Source organism: Lepidochelys kempii, chromosome 4 (assembly GCF_965140265.1).
Source record: "Lepidochelys kempii isolate rLepKem1 chromosome 4, rLepKem1.hap2, whole genome shotgun sequence".
In the NCBI taxonomy this organism is placed as follows: Eukaryota; Metazoa; Chordata; order Testudines; family Cheloniidae; genus Lepidochelys; species Lepidochelys kempii.
This window is the reverse complement of record NC_133259.1, coordinates 122,766,860-122,783,887: the sequence shown is the minus strand read 5'-3', so window position 1 is coordinate 122,783,887 and position 17,028 is coordinate 122,766,860. Positions and strand designations below refer to the sequence as shown.

The 17,028-nt window shown below is 46.9% G+C and overlaps 1 protein-coding gene across 3 annotated transcripts in view; it reads left to right on the top strand.

The window, feature by feature from the left end:
- NAT8L (N-acetyltransferase 8 like) overlaps positions 1-14,853 on the top strand; it is a 52,507-nt gene extending 37,654 nt beyond the window's left edge. For all 3 annotated transcript variants that reach the window (XM_073342731.1, XM_073342732.1, XM_073342734.1), the window contains exon 3: positions 14,181-14,853. In XM_073342731.1, coding sequence (XP_073198832.1) covers positions 14,181-14,548 — 368 coding nt within the window. In that variant the 3' untranslated portion in view covers positions 14,549-14,853. The remainder of the gene's footprint in view (positions 1-14,180) is intronic.
- The last annotated feature ends 2,175 nt before the right edge of the window (positions 14,854-17,028 follow it).

Here is a 17,028-nt window from a genome sequence, read left to right as displayed (position 1 = left end):
CTTTTTTTTTGGCAAAGTTCACATGTGGGGATGTTTTGGGTGTGACTGTAATAGGATTTACAGACATGTGACTGTCCAGAAAATGAGAGTAGAAACTAACCTCTGTATTCCTTATGGGAGGACAGTGAAGTTGAGCTCAGTGATGCCCCTATGTGACAGTTAGGGTCCAGACACCCCAAGGGGCGAACAGAAGGCCAAACCCCCCCAAATAACCAGTACAACCAACTGATTGCATACTGTGTAACTGGATAGGTTTTTATAGTACAATAAGGTGTCTTTTGAAAGCTTGTAATGTTCTAAGTGGAGTAATTGTTATGTGGATACGTATACAGGCTTGACTGTGGAGTGTATGTATTTGTGTGTAGAAAACTGGTGCAGCTTCAGTTCCATGTCAAACAGGGAAGGGCACCCCCTAAACTAGTTATCTACATGAAACTGACTTTGAGTAACTATCCATTGCCCAGCCCAGGAGAAGAGATTGGTGGACCATTAGAGATGGTGAAATGACACTGAGACAACTCAAAATGGAAAAGAACGTCCTGACTGTCCAACATCAAGTCAGGAAGCAGTTTCCCCTCTCTGACTAACCAAGAGTCACCGGGGACAAATGTGAGGGGAGGAAAAAGCTTTTTAAAAACTGGCTTGGAACTGAGCGGTTTTTGTTGTTTTTTTTATCCAGAACTTGGGGGATAGCTCGAGGTAGGATGATGTCTGTGAGCACGGGATCCCTCCCATAGCTGGGGGGTATCCTCGGAAACTGTTCTAAGACAATAGGTAACTTATTAGAAAAGGGATTTTATCTAATATGAAAGTGTAAAGGCTGAAGTTGTCTCTTGGTTTTGTTTTCTGTGTAACTTGTGTTTGCTTTCTGTTACTATTTCATCTTGGAATATGTGTTTTTTTCTTTTAAATAAACTTTGTTTTTATCCCAAGCAGATCTCTGATGTGCAAACCATGTGGAGTGTGTGTGCCAAAATGATGTGATAACTGGGGGGCTGGTTTCACCTTCAGGGGTGACAAACCAGAGAGGATCATTCTGTGTGTCTGGTAATTAAGAACATAGGAGAGATGTGTTTGGGGAAACCCAGGACTGGAAGAGCTCTTGGTGTCACCCTAAGATGTAATTAGGCTGGTGAGACAGGGTGAAACCTTATGCTTGTGGGCAGGTTGTTGATGTCAGGGAATTGAACCAAAGCTGCCCATCATAAAGACCCCTGAAGTTAAAGGGTGGGCAGAGACAGAATCTTTTAGTGGTCTGGGTGGACCCCAAAACGTCACACCTTAACAATCAGGGAATTGCCTATCTTGGATCTACTGAATGAAGGATATTATGACAAAGTAAATAACTCTTAGGGTGGGATGGGCTGAAAAGGGCTGTGTTATGGTTAATTCACTCATATGTTGGGTATAATAGTTTTTTTTTTCTTGGGGTGGGGAGAGATTAGAATTAAAAGTGTGTTGCATTTTAGAATAAACAGGAGCAGGTATATTCAAATAGCTTAGTGGCAGGGTGATAGAGGAGGCTGTATTGTGGGCTACAGAAAGGTGGTTGTAGTGTCTGGAGTTGAAACCAGGAGGGTAAGAAGGTTAGAATTTCAGGGAATTGTGCTGAGCTGGAGGTGGTGATCCTTTGATCTCAATTCCACGTTGGATACAAGGAAGTAAAGGCAGGAAAGCCATGTTTGAGCAGAAATAATCATGAGTCAGTAGTGACAGGAGAGTGAGCCATGCTGAGAATATTGAAGAAGGCTGTGTGGGGAGAACTTGCACCAGGCTTGTAGTCAGAAAGGGAAGACCTCTCAAAGGAGTCTGAAGGGACTTTTGAGAGAGCTGTGGCACACTGAAGGTATTTGGGAATGTATGAGTGGGCAGGTGGTTAATTATCCTGGGATACGGGAGGTGAGGTTTGAAGGAGAATAGGATGAAGGCATGAGGTGCTTTTATTGTCTGACAGGGCCTCGTGGCACAGAGATATTGGAAGGACAGAAAGATTGTGGGTAGTAGTTACCTGAAGTGATGTAGCTGACATTAATGGAAGAAATAAGGCTCTAGATTCACCAGTACACTCTGGGCCTGCTTTGTGCTTCTCTGGCAGCTGAAAGGAGCCATAAACATGGATTAAGTGGCCAGTTAAATTAGCGATGCGAAGCAGCAGTAAACCCAGAGTGGCGCAAAGCAGCTGGAGCATATCAGTGATTCTGGTCCATTGAGTTCTTTGATCACAGGGGTAGAGGACAAAGCTTATTATGTTAGAGGTAGCAAATTTCTTGGAGTCCCTGGAATTATGGTCAGAATTATGGTCAGGCCAAATACTCTGTTGGTGTAAATTGGCTCTGCTCCAGTGAAGTCAAGGGAACTAGACCAGCTTACACCAATAAAAATTTGGCCAATGATAGCATTTGCTAGAACAGCAGTTCTCAAATTGTGGGTTGGGACCCCAAAGTGGGTCGCGACTCCATTTTAATGAGGTTGCCAGGGCTGGCTTAGACTTTCTGGGGCCCAGGGCCAAAGCCCAAGCCTCAGGGCTTTAGCCATGGGCAACAGGGCTCAGGTTATAGGCCCCTTGCCTGGGGCTGAAGCCCTTGGTCTTCAGCTTTGGCACCCCCAAGGCAGCAGAGCTCGAGTGGGCTCAGGCTTCAGTTCCCCCTCCTGGGGTTGTGTAGCAATTTTTGTTCTCAGAGGGGTTGCAGTGCAATGAAGTTTGAGAACCCCTGCTCTAGAAGGGTCTTATCTAAAACCTGAGCTTTTTATCTAACTTAGGAACTTATCTGGCCCCCAGTATCTGAGTGCCTGACCATCTTTAATGAAGTGAACCACACAACACCCCTGTGAGACAGGGTAGTGTCATTACCTCCATGTTACAGAGGAGATCCTAACTGACTTGCCCAGGGTCACACTGGAAGTCTTGTGGCAGAAGAGGGAATTGAACCCAGATCTCCCAAGTCCTACATGAGCGCCCTCAACTCCTGGGCCATCCATCCTCCTCCTTTACTTATGTCTGTACTGCCATCATGGGATGTGTTTGCAGTTCCCGTAGCTATACCGGAAATAGCTTTAATCTAGCTATCTTGGGTCCCTGAGCAGCAAACCTGGGGCACTGTGGGCTTCAGCCTGGGCTAGTCCTTCAGGTAATTACTCTGGGTCCCAGACTGGCTTGTACTGCCCATGCTGAAGCATGCATTGCCACGGCTTCACTGCTCCAAGACCCAAGCTAGCTAGATTGCAGCTTGAGAAGACATACCCGAACTAGCTTGAATCACACCTTGTGATTGCACTCTAGACATGCCCTTTGTTGTGTAATGGACACCTGGGAATCCCTGCTGTTTTTCAAGGCACTGACCATATGATCGCCCCAGAATGGCCATTATATCAGGGAAACAGTGAAGAGAAGAAGAAAGCAATGGTATGTGTAGAGGAAGGTGGTTAAAGAACACAATTAGAGATGTTTGTAAAGAAGGGCTCGTTTAAGGAGATTTTCTTGCAATAAGTGGGCAAGATCAAGAATTTTGAGGGTACTTGAAGCTGGGTGGAAGTGGTGGATGATGGAAAGGAGCTAAGCCTGTGGATGTTTGTTTCTGTAGTTTTGTTGGTCCAGGCATATTAGAGAGACAAGATGGGTGAGTTAGTATCTTTTATTGGACAAACTTCTGTTGTCTCTTTCGCCAACAGAAGTGGATCCAATAAAAGGTCACCTCACCCACCTTGTCTCTCTAAGTCTATGAAGGTACATGAGGGTGAAGTTGAGGAAAATTAAAAAGGAACAGGTATCGCAATGGAGGCTTGTCACTGACAAGGTGTTTATTCATCTCTCCAGTCATGATTATTTTCAAACAGCAAAAACCAATTTATGCGAGAATAAAATGTGAACTCCTGGTATTAATAGCACCCTATTAATTCTGTTGCCTACTTCTGCCAAGCAAGATCTGTTAGCTATTTTATTTCAGTCCAGACAAAAATGTATGAAAAGCAGAAAGACTGCAGGCCTATGACTCATACCTGTAATTTCAGAATAACCGGAGGAAGGAGATACACATTTTCCACCCCATGCACGAAAAATGTCACCAGGGAAGGAATAGGAGGCTTTTCCCCCTGAATGCCTTTGCCAGTCCTCATTCAAGAATGTTCAGATTTGAACTTCTGAGGGTAGTGATTCTGTTTAGTGGCAGTGCTTCTAGAACTAATTCAGCAAGACGGAAGGACCAGTCACCAAGAAGAATTAGTGATAGGCCTGTGAATCAGCACAGGCTAAACTGACCGTTAAGAGACAGGCTGAAAAGGTAGAGTTTTCCTGTTGTTCTGAAATGTGATGGTTCACTCTCCGAGCCAGTGTCTTATTTGGGGGGTGGATCTCAGGTCAGCAGTTTACCACCAGTTTGCTCCCCTTCAGATTATGCTCAGCAACAGACCTGCATTGGAAAAAGTAATGGGAAGCAATTTCATAACCCAGGTTTAAAAATAGATTTTCTTTTCCTGTTTAAAATTGTTACAGTAATTTGCTAAAAACAAAGCAGGAATCTCAGAGGATACTTGATTTACGTGTCTCTAAATCTTAAAGGGGCATTTGTGTCGTGGACATAGGCGCCATCCCTCATCCTAGTCTTTCTGTAAACCTAACTGCCATACGTCATTGTGTTGAGAGTAGAGCCGGTCGGGAATTTTTCAACCAAATATTTTTTTTGTTGGAAAATGCTGATTTGTCAAAATTGATACTTAATGGGAATGTGTGCATGTTTCAGTGGAGAATAACTTCTCAGGTTTAGGATGGAATTGCTGAATTTGGCAGAGTAGGGCCTTGAACCTGGGTCTCCTACATCCCAGGTGACTGCCCTAACCACTGGATTATTGGCTAATCTGAACACTTTTTTTGCACCCTGCCCATCTCTTGATCTGAAATAGGAAACTTTAAAAAAATATCTGAACACTTTAGCAGGATGGAAAACCATTTCCCGCCCAGTTTCCATTCTGAGTTTAGTGGACTGGAGGGAAAGGGGGTGCGTTGTGTTGATAGAACAACAAACTACATTTGATCTGGAACTAGCCTTGTAGTCTGGTTTAGTGGCACCATCATTTACTGCCATTCTGGTTCCAGGGCTGGCAAGTGTCAATTTGCTGGGAAGGCAGCAATCTGAATTGCTGGGGGAGCAGAGGACATCTTAGTACTTCCCAGTGAATCATATTTCTCGTGTCGACTCCCAGAATTGACCTGATGTGTTGCCAAGATTCAGGGAAGTCAACCTGGGACCTAGTCTCTCACCTCCCCCCCTTCTTGTGAATTGTCCTTATTGCTTGATTAGCCTTATTCAAGCCATGGGGGAGTGGGGGTGGGGTTGCTCATACGGATAAGGATGTTTTGCAGGATTAGGCCCTAAATGCTAAAGTAGGAATTACTTTATATAGAATACAGTGAGCTCTTCAGCTAGGTTTGAGAATTTTTTGCCATCACTGAAACATCATTTGGAGAATTTATCCACTTCAGCCTTGCCTAATTAATTCCTTGATCAAACTTATTAATACAAAATTTAACATGTTTTGCTCTTGGGGCCAAATACTACTTTAATGTGAATCAGTGTAAATCTGGAGTATCTCCATTGGCTTCTCCCACCCAATAAGCATTCCGGTCATTGGAGGAAATTATTTCAGTACCTCTGATTAGCAAGGCACATCTATCCTTTGTTTCTAAGTTTTTTGTAACCTGGGATTCTTGGTGGATCTCATGGTGCTACTGGGTTCTCAGATTGCAGCAGTGGTCATGTGCATTTCATCATATCATCAACATCTAACAAGCAGATTCCACCTCTTCCTTTTGGATGCAGACCTCCCCGGACTAATCCATACTCTTGCCACTCCAAGTTTAGATTGTTGCAGTGTTTTCTCCATTGGGCAACACCTTTGAACCATTCAGAAATTGCAGCTTGGGCATCCTTTTCAGTTTCCCTGTTCCTCCCTGAGAGCACATTATGTCTTTGCTCTGGGATCTGCACTGGCTACTGACAAGTTTCTGAGTGAAGCTTGTGGTGAGTTTGATTATTAAAGCCCTAAATACTTTTGATCCAGGCTACCTGAGAGATGCACTTCCAGTCGTGTGTTACTGCAACCCCTGATTTCATATGAGGCACTTGAGAGAAACAGAAGCAGCCAAAGCAGGGACCACTGCACTGGGCTAGGAAGGGGTAAAATGGGGCCCAGCTGGGAGCACCCTTTGGGACCCAGAACTGTGCAGGGGAGGATCCCCTCCCCTCAGCCATGTGGCATTGGCTGGGGGGAGGGACAAACTTCAGAGTGGAACCAGGCAAAGACCCTGGCCAATAGGAGCAGCTGCAGGTGCCACCCAAGCAGGGACCATCAGACATTCAGAGAACTTGCTACAGTTCTGACTCAACTTTCTCTGCCCTGTACTGATTGGCTCTTTGAGGGGCAGGGTTGGACCAGTCTCTGCACCTCAGTTTCATTCCAAATCTTCCCTTCCTGAGCCCCCTTACCTCCTTTCCTCTCCACTTTTCTTTCTGTCTGTGGCCCACCCCCAATTATATTTATTTATTTGTTTTGTAGCGCTAACATGACAGTGTTGTTCTACTCCTTTCCCATCCTGTCTGTCTGGTCTAGTCACATGGCAAGCTCTTCAGGGCAGGGATTATCTTCTACTCTGTGTTTTGTGCAATGCCTGTCAGAATGGGACCCTGTTCGTAGTTGGTCCTTAGGCACTATCCTAAGAAACTTGATAATAATAGTCAGGAACAGTGCTAGAGCATTGTCAGTGGTGAGTCCTTGGCTTTGAAACACGCTTCCCTCCTTGGTCCTCCAGTGCCAGGGTTTGGTGATGCTTGGCTCACCCCACAAGCCCTGCTTGCTTTCCAAGGAAAAGATGTGACTGAGGGGATGGGTTGGTTAATGTTTTTTGGGCTTGGGAAGTGTTTTTCATTTTTAAGATGTATGGGTCCCTGTCTATCTAGGTACTGAGCATGCTCACGTATGTGCTCCATCTTTTGGCTTTATTAAAAAGTGTGTTTTTAGGTAAGCCCTGTAGTGAGCCTGCAGTCAGAGAAGAGGAGTTATATTTAAACCAGTACAACTGTGTGAGGAGAGGTCAAAGTTAAGTTGGAGTCCTTGTTTGTGTTGTCTTTTATTTAAGTAGGGTTGTTATTGGTGGAAACATTTACTTAGGGGGACAATGCTTATGGAAGGCTTAGACCTTGCTGCATTGTTGCCAGGGGTCTTCTGTGGGCATGCTCAGAGCAAGTGCCCACTATCATCAATGGTCAAGTTAATCGTGCTTCTCTGCATTTCTGGCAGTGTATTGATGTACGGCAACAGGTAGTGTTCTTATCATAAGAGCAGGACGATAGCTTATCAAGGACGATAGCTGTAGACATGCTTTGCTTGCTATTTCTAGGAAAGCAATTACTAGGTGAAGAAGGATATTCCCTGCTTGCTTATTAGGTTAGCACTTCCTTTTTATGATGATTTTCCCTTGCACAGCATATTTCATCCACATAGATGCTACTGTTTACTGTTCTTAGGGATTATTTCACTCACCATTCATGTGAAGTCACCTGTAGAGTAAAACACAGCTCAGCAGTGCACAAGAGTGAGAAATAATATTCTTCTTCCAGTGCTTGCTCATGTCTATTCCATTCTAGGTGTGTGGGCACCCACGTGTACAGTTGGAGATTTTTGCCTTAGCGGTATCTGTAGGGTCAGTTGTGGTGCCCCCTTGAGTGCCACGCTCACGCGCTGGTATATTAGGCGCCGCCGACCCTACGCCCTCTCAGTTCTTTCTTAATGCCCCTGAGAGTTGGTCTGAGCACTTTGTCTTGCATCACAAGAGCGTTAGTGGTTCTTACAGTCCATGGTTCGGTCTCCTTTGTTTTTTGGTTTTTAGGTACTTAGTTAGACCATTACGTCAAGTGTTAAGAGTAGTAGTTTAAGAGTTAGTCCCAGCTGGGACTCTGCCTCGGAACAGGGCATGCCCCATCCCCCAGGCTTTAAGCCATGCTCATTGTGCAGCCAGCCAATACCCATTAGTCACCCTCACGATAGCTGTTTGGGGAATCCCACAGAAAGGACAAGTGCAGGATCTGCAAAAACTTTTGCCCTCAAACTCAAACGGAACAGGATATTCGCTTAAGGGCCCTCCTCATGGAGTCTGTGCTTTGTCCTGCCTCGGAGCCCTCTCGATCAGACTCCATACCCGGCACTTTGGCATCTGTGCGCACTTTGGCATTCCACCGACACCGGAATCCGCCCAGCACCATTCCCTCTCACTGGTGCCTAAGAAGCGGTCAAAGTCAACGGGCCCCCTGGCACTGCAGAAAAAGGGGGCTTTGGGCAAAGGACCTGTGTTAGGCCACGTGCCCGCCCCGGAGCTATTTGGGGGCACCAGTGTGGTCAGACCCCCTAGCCCAGCCAGGGACCCACCTCCGACTCCAGGGAGTAGCAAGGGGTCCCAGCCCCTCATAAGGCCATCTGTGCCCGAAGCTGGCCTGGCTGCCAAAGCAAGTAGGCCGTCCGGCACCGCAGACTCCAAGCCAGGCGATGGACCTGGCTAAGGCCATGGCATCTATGGGCAAGCCAGTTATGGGACTGTCCCCTAAAGCAGCGGAGCATCCCCAGTCCCCGTACCACAGGCATCAATCCCCATCACCGCAGCCTCGGTCCCCTTTCAGAAGACCCAGGTCCCTGACACCAAGATGTCCACCTATGAGGCACAGGATACGTGAGTCACAACGCCGATCCTCGTACACACAGTACCATCGGGCCTCCCACCAGAGATTGCCACGGCGCAGATCACCATCACCTAAGCAGTCTCCCAGGCGTCAATCCTCTCCAACCCCCCCCAGTGCCGGATCGTTCTCAGAGGCGGCACCGACCTTCAGCTCCCCGACACTGCTCTTTGGGCAGGGACAGTTCTTCACCCTCTCCTTGCCAGTCGCCGACAAGAGTAAGTCGGCAGACTGCGGCATCTACAGTTCCGCCCTGATCACTGGAAGAGCAATGGTCCAAGTCTGAAGGACAGTTCAACCCCTCACCAACAAAGGTGAATCACCACCAGGCTGCGAGACTGGCATGGCTCCTGCGGTGGAGGCAGGGGCAGTGGCCCGCCCAGTGGCTGTACTGGAACCCGTGGTATGTACCTTTTATGCCCGTCCCATACTCCCACCATTCCTCCCGGGTTGCATCGGACAAGCTGCCCTTGGCACAGCCAGCACCAGAGTCGGAGCACGGTGCAGAATCCTACACAGGGATGACAGTGGGGCCCGATGCCCAAAGAGCCATCCCCAAGGGAAGCTGCCCCTCCCACTGCGGCACAGTTGTCTTCATCGTCTCCAGATGAAGCGTTGGCAGGCCCCTCGCAAACAAGCAGCCCCCTGATGACTTCAAGGAGCACCAAGCCCTGCTCAAAAGGGTGGCTGCCAACCTAAACTTGGAGGTCAAAGAGCTATTGGAGGAGTCCAACCTCTTTAATGTCATGCCCTTCTCCACCCCAGCCCAGGTCACATTACCTGTCCACCCAGGGGTCCTAAAACTTGCTAAGTCTGTGTGATTAAACCCTCTCTTCCATTCCGCCTACTTCCAAGAAGGAGGAAAAGAAGTACTATGTCCCAGCAAAGGAATTTGAGTACCTGTGCATCCCCCTCCAGCGGGGGTCCCTGGTCATGTCTGCTGTCAACAAAAGGCCCAGACAGGGCCAGGTGAACAGCACACCGAAAAATAAAGATGCCAAGAGGCTGGACTTGTTTGACAGGAAAATTTATTTGACAGCCATCCTGCAATTTTGGGTGTTTAACCATCAGGCCCTACTAGGCACATACAACTTCAGCCTGTGGGACTCCATCAGCAAGTTCAAGGAGGGCCTCCCACAGGACTGAACCCAGGAGTTCGCCACATTGGTGGAAGAGGGAAAAGTGGTGATGAGGGGCATCTTCCAGATGGCCTAGGACGCTACGGACTCGGCAGCCAGGGTAGTCGCTTTTGCAGTGGTCATGAGGTGCAGCTCCTAGTTACAGTCCTCTGGGTTGTCCCAGGAGATGCAGACTATCCTTCAGTTTCCTGTTAGAGGGAGCAGGGTTCTTTTCAGAGCTGACTGATGCATGGCTCCATGGCCTTAAATACTCCCATGCCACCCTCCATTCCTCAGGCCTACACACCCCTCAGCAGGCTAGAAAGCCATTCTGTCCCCCTCCACCTCCGTCCAGGTCATGAGGTATCCCTCGGTCCAGCTCCTACAGAAAGAAGGACAGAGACAAAGGACCTGTTCCTCTGCTCAGCCTGGTTCTTCCGAAAGCCAGAAGCAGGCATTTTGAGGATGCGCCCGAGGATAGTGACCTAGTCACTTCCCAGGATCCACCCCCCTGTTCTTTCCTCAACCGCCTGCGCCCCTTCCGATCGGCCTGGTCGCAGCTGACCTCAGACGGTTGGGTGCTCGACATAATATCTTCAAGCTATACCCTGCAGTTCATGGCCAGCCCTCTGTCCTACTCCCCCTTCCAGGTCCCTCTTCAGGGACCCTTCTCATGAGCAACTAATCGTTCAAGTGATCGAGAACCTTGTAAGCCTGGGGGCGGTAGAGGAGGTCCCTCCAGACATGAAGGGGAAAGGGTTCTACTCCCACTGTTTCCTAATCGCAAAAGGGGGCCTCACACCCATTCTGGACCTGCGCTGCCTCAACAAGTCTCTCAAGAAGCTGAAGTTTCGCATGGTCTCTCTGGCCTCCATTATTCCCTCCCTGGATCCAGGAGACTGGTACACCACCCTTGACTTAAAGAATGCATATTTCCATTTTCCTGGGGCACAGGCGTTTTTTCCGTTCTACGTTGGGTCACTGCCATTTTCAATTCACGGTGCTGCCCTTCAGTCTCTTGTCAGCCCTGAGAGTGTTTACAAAGTGCATATCATCAGTGGCTGCTGAGGTGCCAAGGGGTGCAAATTTATTCGTACCTCGATGACTGGTTAATTAATGGCCTTTCCCATCAGGTGCGGCATCATCTCAACCTGGTTTGCTCCATCTGTTGCGACCTGGGGCTGTTAATAAATGAGAAAAAGTCAACTTTAATTCCAGTGCAGTGTGTAGAGTTGATTGGAGGGGTCCTCGACTCTACTGAGACCAGAGCCTTGCTCCCTGAGGCTAGGTTCCAAGCCATGGCAGACCTGATCTCATGTATGCAAGCCCACCCTCCCACCACCGGTCACACATGCCTGCAATTGTTAGGCCATGCGGCGGCCTGCACTTGTGATCCGGGACGCGCATCTCCGTCTCAGGCCTATGCAGGCGTGGCTGGCATTGGTCTGCATCCCCAAGAAAGACAGCGTGGACTGTGTGGTCAGGGTCCCAGACCATGTGCTGTCATCACTCACATAATGACAGAATCCTGCTTCGGTGTTGGAGGGAGTTCCCCTCACAGCTTCTTCCCCGTCAGTAACCTTTGTCTCCGATGGCTCAGACCTGGGATGCGGAGCCCACCTGGGCAATCTCAACATGCAAGGTCATTGGTCGAGTCACAATCACTCCTTACACATCAACGTCAGGGAGCTCAGAGTGGCTTGCCTGGCCTGCCAAGCCTTCCTACCTCACATAAAAAGCAGGGTGGTCCAGGCGCTGACAGACAATACAGCGGCTATGTTCTATATCAACGAGCAAGGCAAAGCCAAATCATCTGCCCTTTGCCAAGAAGTCCTCAGGCTCTGGAACTTTTGTATACAACACAACATCCTTCTCGTAGCCGCACACCTCCCTGGGGCCAGGAATGCTTTGGGAGATTGCCTCAGCATGATCTTCTCGTCTCGACACGAGTGGTCCCTCCATCCAGAAGTGATCAGCATCATCTTCCAGAGGTGAGGGACTCCCCAAGTGGACCTGTTCGCGTCCAAGCAGAACAGGAAATGCCATGTTTTCTGCTCCTTTCAGGAGATTGACAGAGGCTCCCTGCCGGATGCTTTTCTGCTCCCATGATCATGGGCTCTGTTATATGCCTTCCCCCCAATGCCGTTTAATTCACAGAGTCCTCATGAAGATCAAACAAGGTGGGGTAATCCTCATAGTGTCAGCTAGGCTGCACCAGCACTGGTTCGGCACATTGCTGGACCTCTCAATTGCTGCTCTGTTACAGCTACCGCTCCTGCCGGAAGTGCTGTCCCAAAACCACGCAGTCTTCTGCATCCGAACCTGGCGGTGCTTCATCTGACAGCTATTTTGTACATGGTTAAAGCTGTACCAAGCAAATTAAAAATTGCATTCCCTAGATGTCTGGAGGGCACTAGCCTTCTGCATTGAAAGGTCCAAGCCATTCCGCAAGTCAATGCAATTGTTCGTTGCAGTGGCCGACAGGATGAAAGGTCATCTGGTGTCCACTCAGAGAATTTCTTCTTGGATCACTGCCTGCATTTGCTACTGCTACGATCAGGCAAAGGTGTCCCCTCCAGCGATTGTCACCGCCCACTCAACCAAGGCGCAAGCCTCTACAGCAGCTTTCCTAGCCCAGGTGCCTATCCAGGACATCTATAGGGCGGCCACCTGGTCATCCATCCACACCTTTACATCCCATTACGCACGTACCCAGCAGGCCCGGGACAATGCTGGCTTCAGTAGAGGGATGCTGCAAGCCACTAGACTGTGAACTCCAAGCCCACCTCCAGGTTTACTGCTTGTGAGTCACCTAGAATGGAATCAACATGAGCAAGCACTCAAAGAAGAAAAAACGGTTACCTACCTTTTTGTAGCTGTTGTCCTTCAAGATGTGTTGCTCATGTCCATTCCATTACCCACCCTCCTACCCCTCTGTCAGAGTTTCTGGCAAGAAGGAACTGAGAGGACATAGTCGTTGGCACCTAATATACCAGCACATGAGCGCGGTACTCAAGGGGGTGCCTCAGCCGACCCTATGGATACCGCTAAGGCAAAAATCTCAGACAACTGCACACATGGGCGCCCACACACCTAGAATGGAAGGGACATGAGCAACACATCTCGAAGAACAGTTACAGAAAGGTAGGTAATTTTTTTTTTCCAGTTGACAATGCCATGGAAATTTTAAGTAGACAGACTGCAAGTACTCAATGGGAATTCTGACATCCATTTAGGATCAACATGCATGCTCTGGGAGGAAAGCATTGTAGGACACTAAATGACATGACTGGTTTTACATTTCACCTAAAAGGCAACAATATGCCCAGTAACTCCTTAACACTGTGACGGGCTCTGGTTCATTACTGATTCAGAGGGGAAGAATGCTGCCTACTAAATCACTAATATAACTTCCTCCAGCTACTGGGTTTTTTTTGTTGATCTCCTGTCCAAGTACTCCGTGCACCTAGCCCTACTTAGCTTTGAGACCACAGCTGAAGGCGGTTGGCTGCAGGGCTACTCAGTTACTGCATTAGGCTGAAGTTTCTCGTTATGTTGGATTTATCCTGACTTGTACTGTACACAAGCTATTCACATGTCCCATGGAAATAGAGTCCTTTGACAATGCTGGCTATATCAAAGAAGGAATTTTGCAGTAAAACCTACAATAAAGAAGCTCATTTTGCAGCTGCTTTTGACACAGAGCTCCCTCTAACTAAGGCCGTTCCAAGAAACCAAAGATATGTAATGTTGTTGTGTTAGGGAGAGTTAATAAATTCCCTTTGTGTGCTTTATTGAGATAAGTGAAACACCCTTATAATGGATAACCTTCTAATAGGGCAGGGTGGCGTATGGGATGGTTCCACTTCACCTTTCCCATATGATTTAGGAGAAGTGAGCTCCTGAGTTTGACACATTTTCAGGCTTTCACCTGAGAATTAAATCTTGGTGCAGGTTGAGGACAAATTCCCCTGGTCACCTTACACTGGTGTATTGTCTAATGTCCTTTACAATTTTGGTCTCAAATAGGAAGTCTTATATTTCAAATTGGAGGAGATTTTTTTTACCCGTCTCCCTCTTGGGCAATAACAATCTCTTATCAGTCTTAAGAAAGCAATTTTGGGCCAGATGCACAAAGGTATTTAGGCACCTAAATATGCAGATAGGTGCCCAGTAGGATTGTCAACAGCACTTAAGTAGGTTGGGTGCCCAACTCCCATTGATTTCAGTACCTTTATAATCTGGCTCTGTGTCGGCCTAAGGTGATGTATTAAGCCCAGGTAGGCTTATGCAGAAGGGCAGTTGCATTCTTCAGCTTCAGATTCTGCTTTATCTTCTGTAGGCTCCTGCTTCTGGGTAGCTGTGTTGGACGGAAATGTGGTGGGAATCGTGGCTGCGAGAGGCAACGAGGAAGACAACACCCTGGAGCTGCGCCGCATGTCCGTAGATTCCAACTTCCGGGGTAAAGGGATTGCCAAGGCCCTGGGCCGCAAAGTGCTGGAGTTTGCCATGCTCAACAACTATTCTTCCATTGTACTGGGAACCACAGCTGTCAAGATGGCAGCCCACAAGCTGTATGAATCCTTAGGGTTTAAACATGTGGGCATCACTGAACACTACACCCTCCCTGGGATGACGCATTCCATACTTGAGAGAATGTTTTTCCAGCTTCGCTACCACCGCTACCGTCTGCAGCTGCGCGAAGAATAAAAACAAAAGCAAAAAAAAAGTTTTTTCTCCCATCCCCCCAAAATTGCCCTTGTTTTGTTTTTCATTGTTTTTGTTTTCAATTGTTTGTTTCGTTCCCTCATTTCATTTTTAATTTGCTTTGTACAGCTTGATTGTACAAAATAAGGATCCTTCCTCGCATGCTGTAGGTGGTGGTGCTGAGGCTGGAAGTACTGCTCTCCTAATGCATACAGTGTTAATGACCTGGCAGGTCAGAGTGGACCTACAGCCTGTTGTTCCAATCTTACCCAGGTACCTACATAAAGCACAGAAACTTACAAACATAATAGTACCACTGGTCTGGTGTACATAGTATTTTTTTTTCCAAATGTAAGATAATGTAGTGATGACATTCATAATACAGTAAGTGCAGAAATATTACTTGAATGCATTTCTCAGTATTTCATGCACCAGTAACTAAAATATGCATTCATCTTACTATAAATTACTGGTTAATAGTTTTCAAAGAAAATGTGAAAAAACGCTTGCTACAATGCATGAAGAGGAAGTGTGTGCACGTACTCAAACACACAGCACTGCCATCCAGGCACTGGTGTTGCACTTTTTTTGGATGTGCCTCATTCTGCCAAATATCTGAAAGAACCTTGGTGCATCCAGTAACCATGACTTTTTCTCCATTCTCATTTTCCTTCCTAAGCCAGCAAACAGACTTGAACCATTTGAACTCTGAGCCCCATTGTAACATATTGTAAAGTAAGATCAAACTTAAATATCTCCTGCGCTGTTCTATATCCATGCATAACCTGCAGTCCTGGGCCAGACTTCTGCATGTGCATTGGAGTTTCTCTTTGCTGCCTTCTGGGTTTGTTTGTTTTTTTGTTTGTTTGGGGGTTTTTTTTAATTTTTTTAAATTTTATATTTGTTTTGGCTTTTGCTGAATGGTGTCATTGAAGCATAATGGAGGCTGCAGTTCCTATGGCAACACATTTGCACATTAATGTGAGCACCAAATCTAAACACTTCAGACAAGCAATGTGTGACAGATAATTGCATTTTGGGAGTGTGCGGGGGGGGGGGGGGGAGCATACATATTATCTTAACCAGCTGCTGTTTAATAATTATAGATGGCCTCACTGCAGCCTTCCATAAAAGGTAACTAACTGCTTTAATGATGTCAGATTTGTGAATTGTACAATGCAAAAAGCAATGCAAAGCAGATTCGGCATGTGTCTGTACCTAATATGTATGTACAGTGCCTGCCAACAAAAGAATAACCAAGACTACAGCTTCTTCTAGCCTGAAATACCAATTTTTATAACTTATTTAAACAAATAACAACTTTGCATGAATTATGTCGGGGGGAAGATCAGTAGGTTTTAATTTTTAAAATGTGGTATCAGAAATATTAAAAACATTTCTGGTTGCACTTAATTTGGGGTGGGTGATGGGATTCAGCTATCTTATAACCTTTAAAGGGAAACCCCCTTTAAGTTAAGTTCCTGAAAAAAAAAGTTACTATTCTATGAAGTATTATGTGTGTGCGGTGTGGGAAAAAAAACCATGATGAAATTGATAAGGGACTGAACGAATGTTACTAACACTTGTAACTATAGTAGAAGCAACTAGGTAGGAGAGTTTCAGAGAGGAGGAAACAAATTTATCCTTGTCAAATCAAATAGTGGAAACAAGTAAGAAGGGTACTAGAAAGAATGAAAGGAAGACCAGACAGAAAGCTTAACTAATAAGAAGTGGGACAGAACACACATGTGAATTATATTGTGAGGTGGAAACCAAAATGCTAGTCTTTCACTTCCAGTCCAGGGTCTTTCCTGCACTGAGATTCATCAATGTAAAGGTAGGAATTGGGTCCACAGTTCATTAGTTCCTAACTGGCTGGTAGCCTATGGTACTGGCCAGTTAGACTGGAGAGCCAAACTCAGGACTGTCTGTGCAATTCCTGTTTACCAAGGGCGGGAGCATCTCCGTGGGTGCTTCTTTCAATCAGGAAGAAGCCTGCACATACTTAGCAAGTGTTAAGGAGAAAGGCAGCTTTCACAGTAGAGAAACTGGAGCCTAATGAGAGGGTGTGAGGTTAGTCTCCTGAGCCCACCCTTTTCATTCATTGTCTGCTCTTGCTTCTAGCTAGCAGGGTGGGAGAACAGATTCCAGCCTCCATACGCAATGCCAGGTCAAGGGGCGAGCAGGGTGGGGGGTACAAAGGGGTAGGTGCAGGCACATCCGAGCCAGAAGATTTTGTCCTATTACTCTGTTAAGCAATTCACACTCTCAGCCCTGGATTTCTGCCTGCCTCAATCTATACCATACATAAAATGGCAGTGCCCTAAGGTATATTGTCCCGGTAATAAAGGGAGAAAGTAGATAATGGAGGGCACTATGTCAGGAGACCAAGAGCTTAATTAACACAATTTCTTTGCGGGCTACTATATATTTTTAAAAGTCTTTTAATGCTGTACATTTCTCCTGAAGTGGAGGGTAGGGGT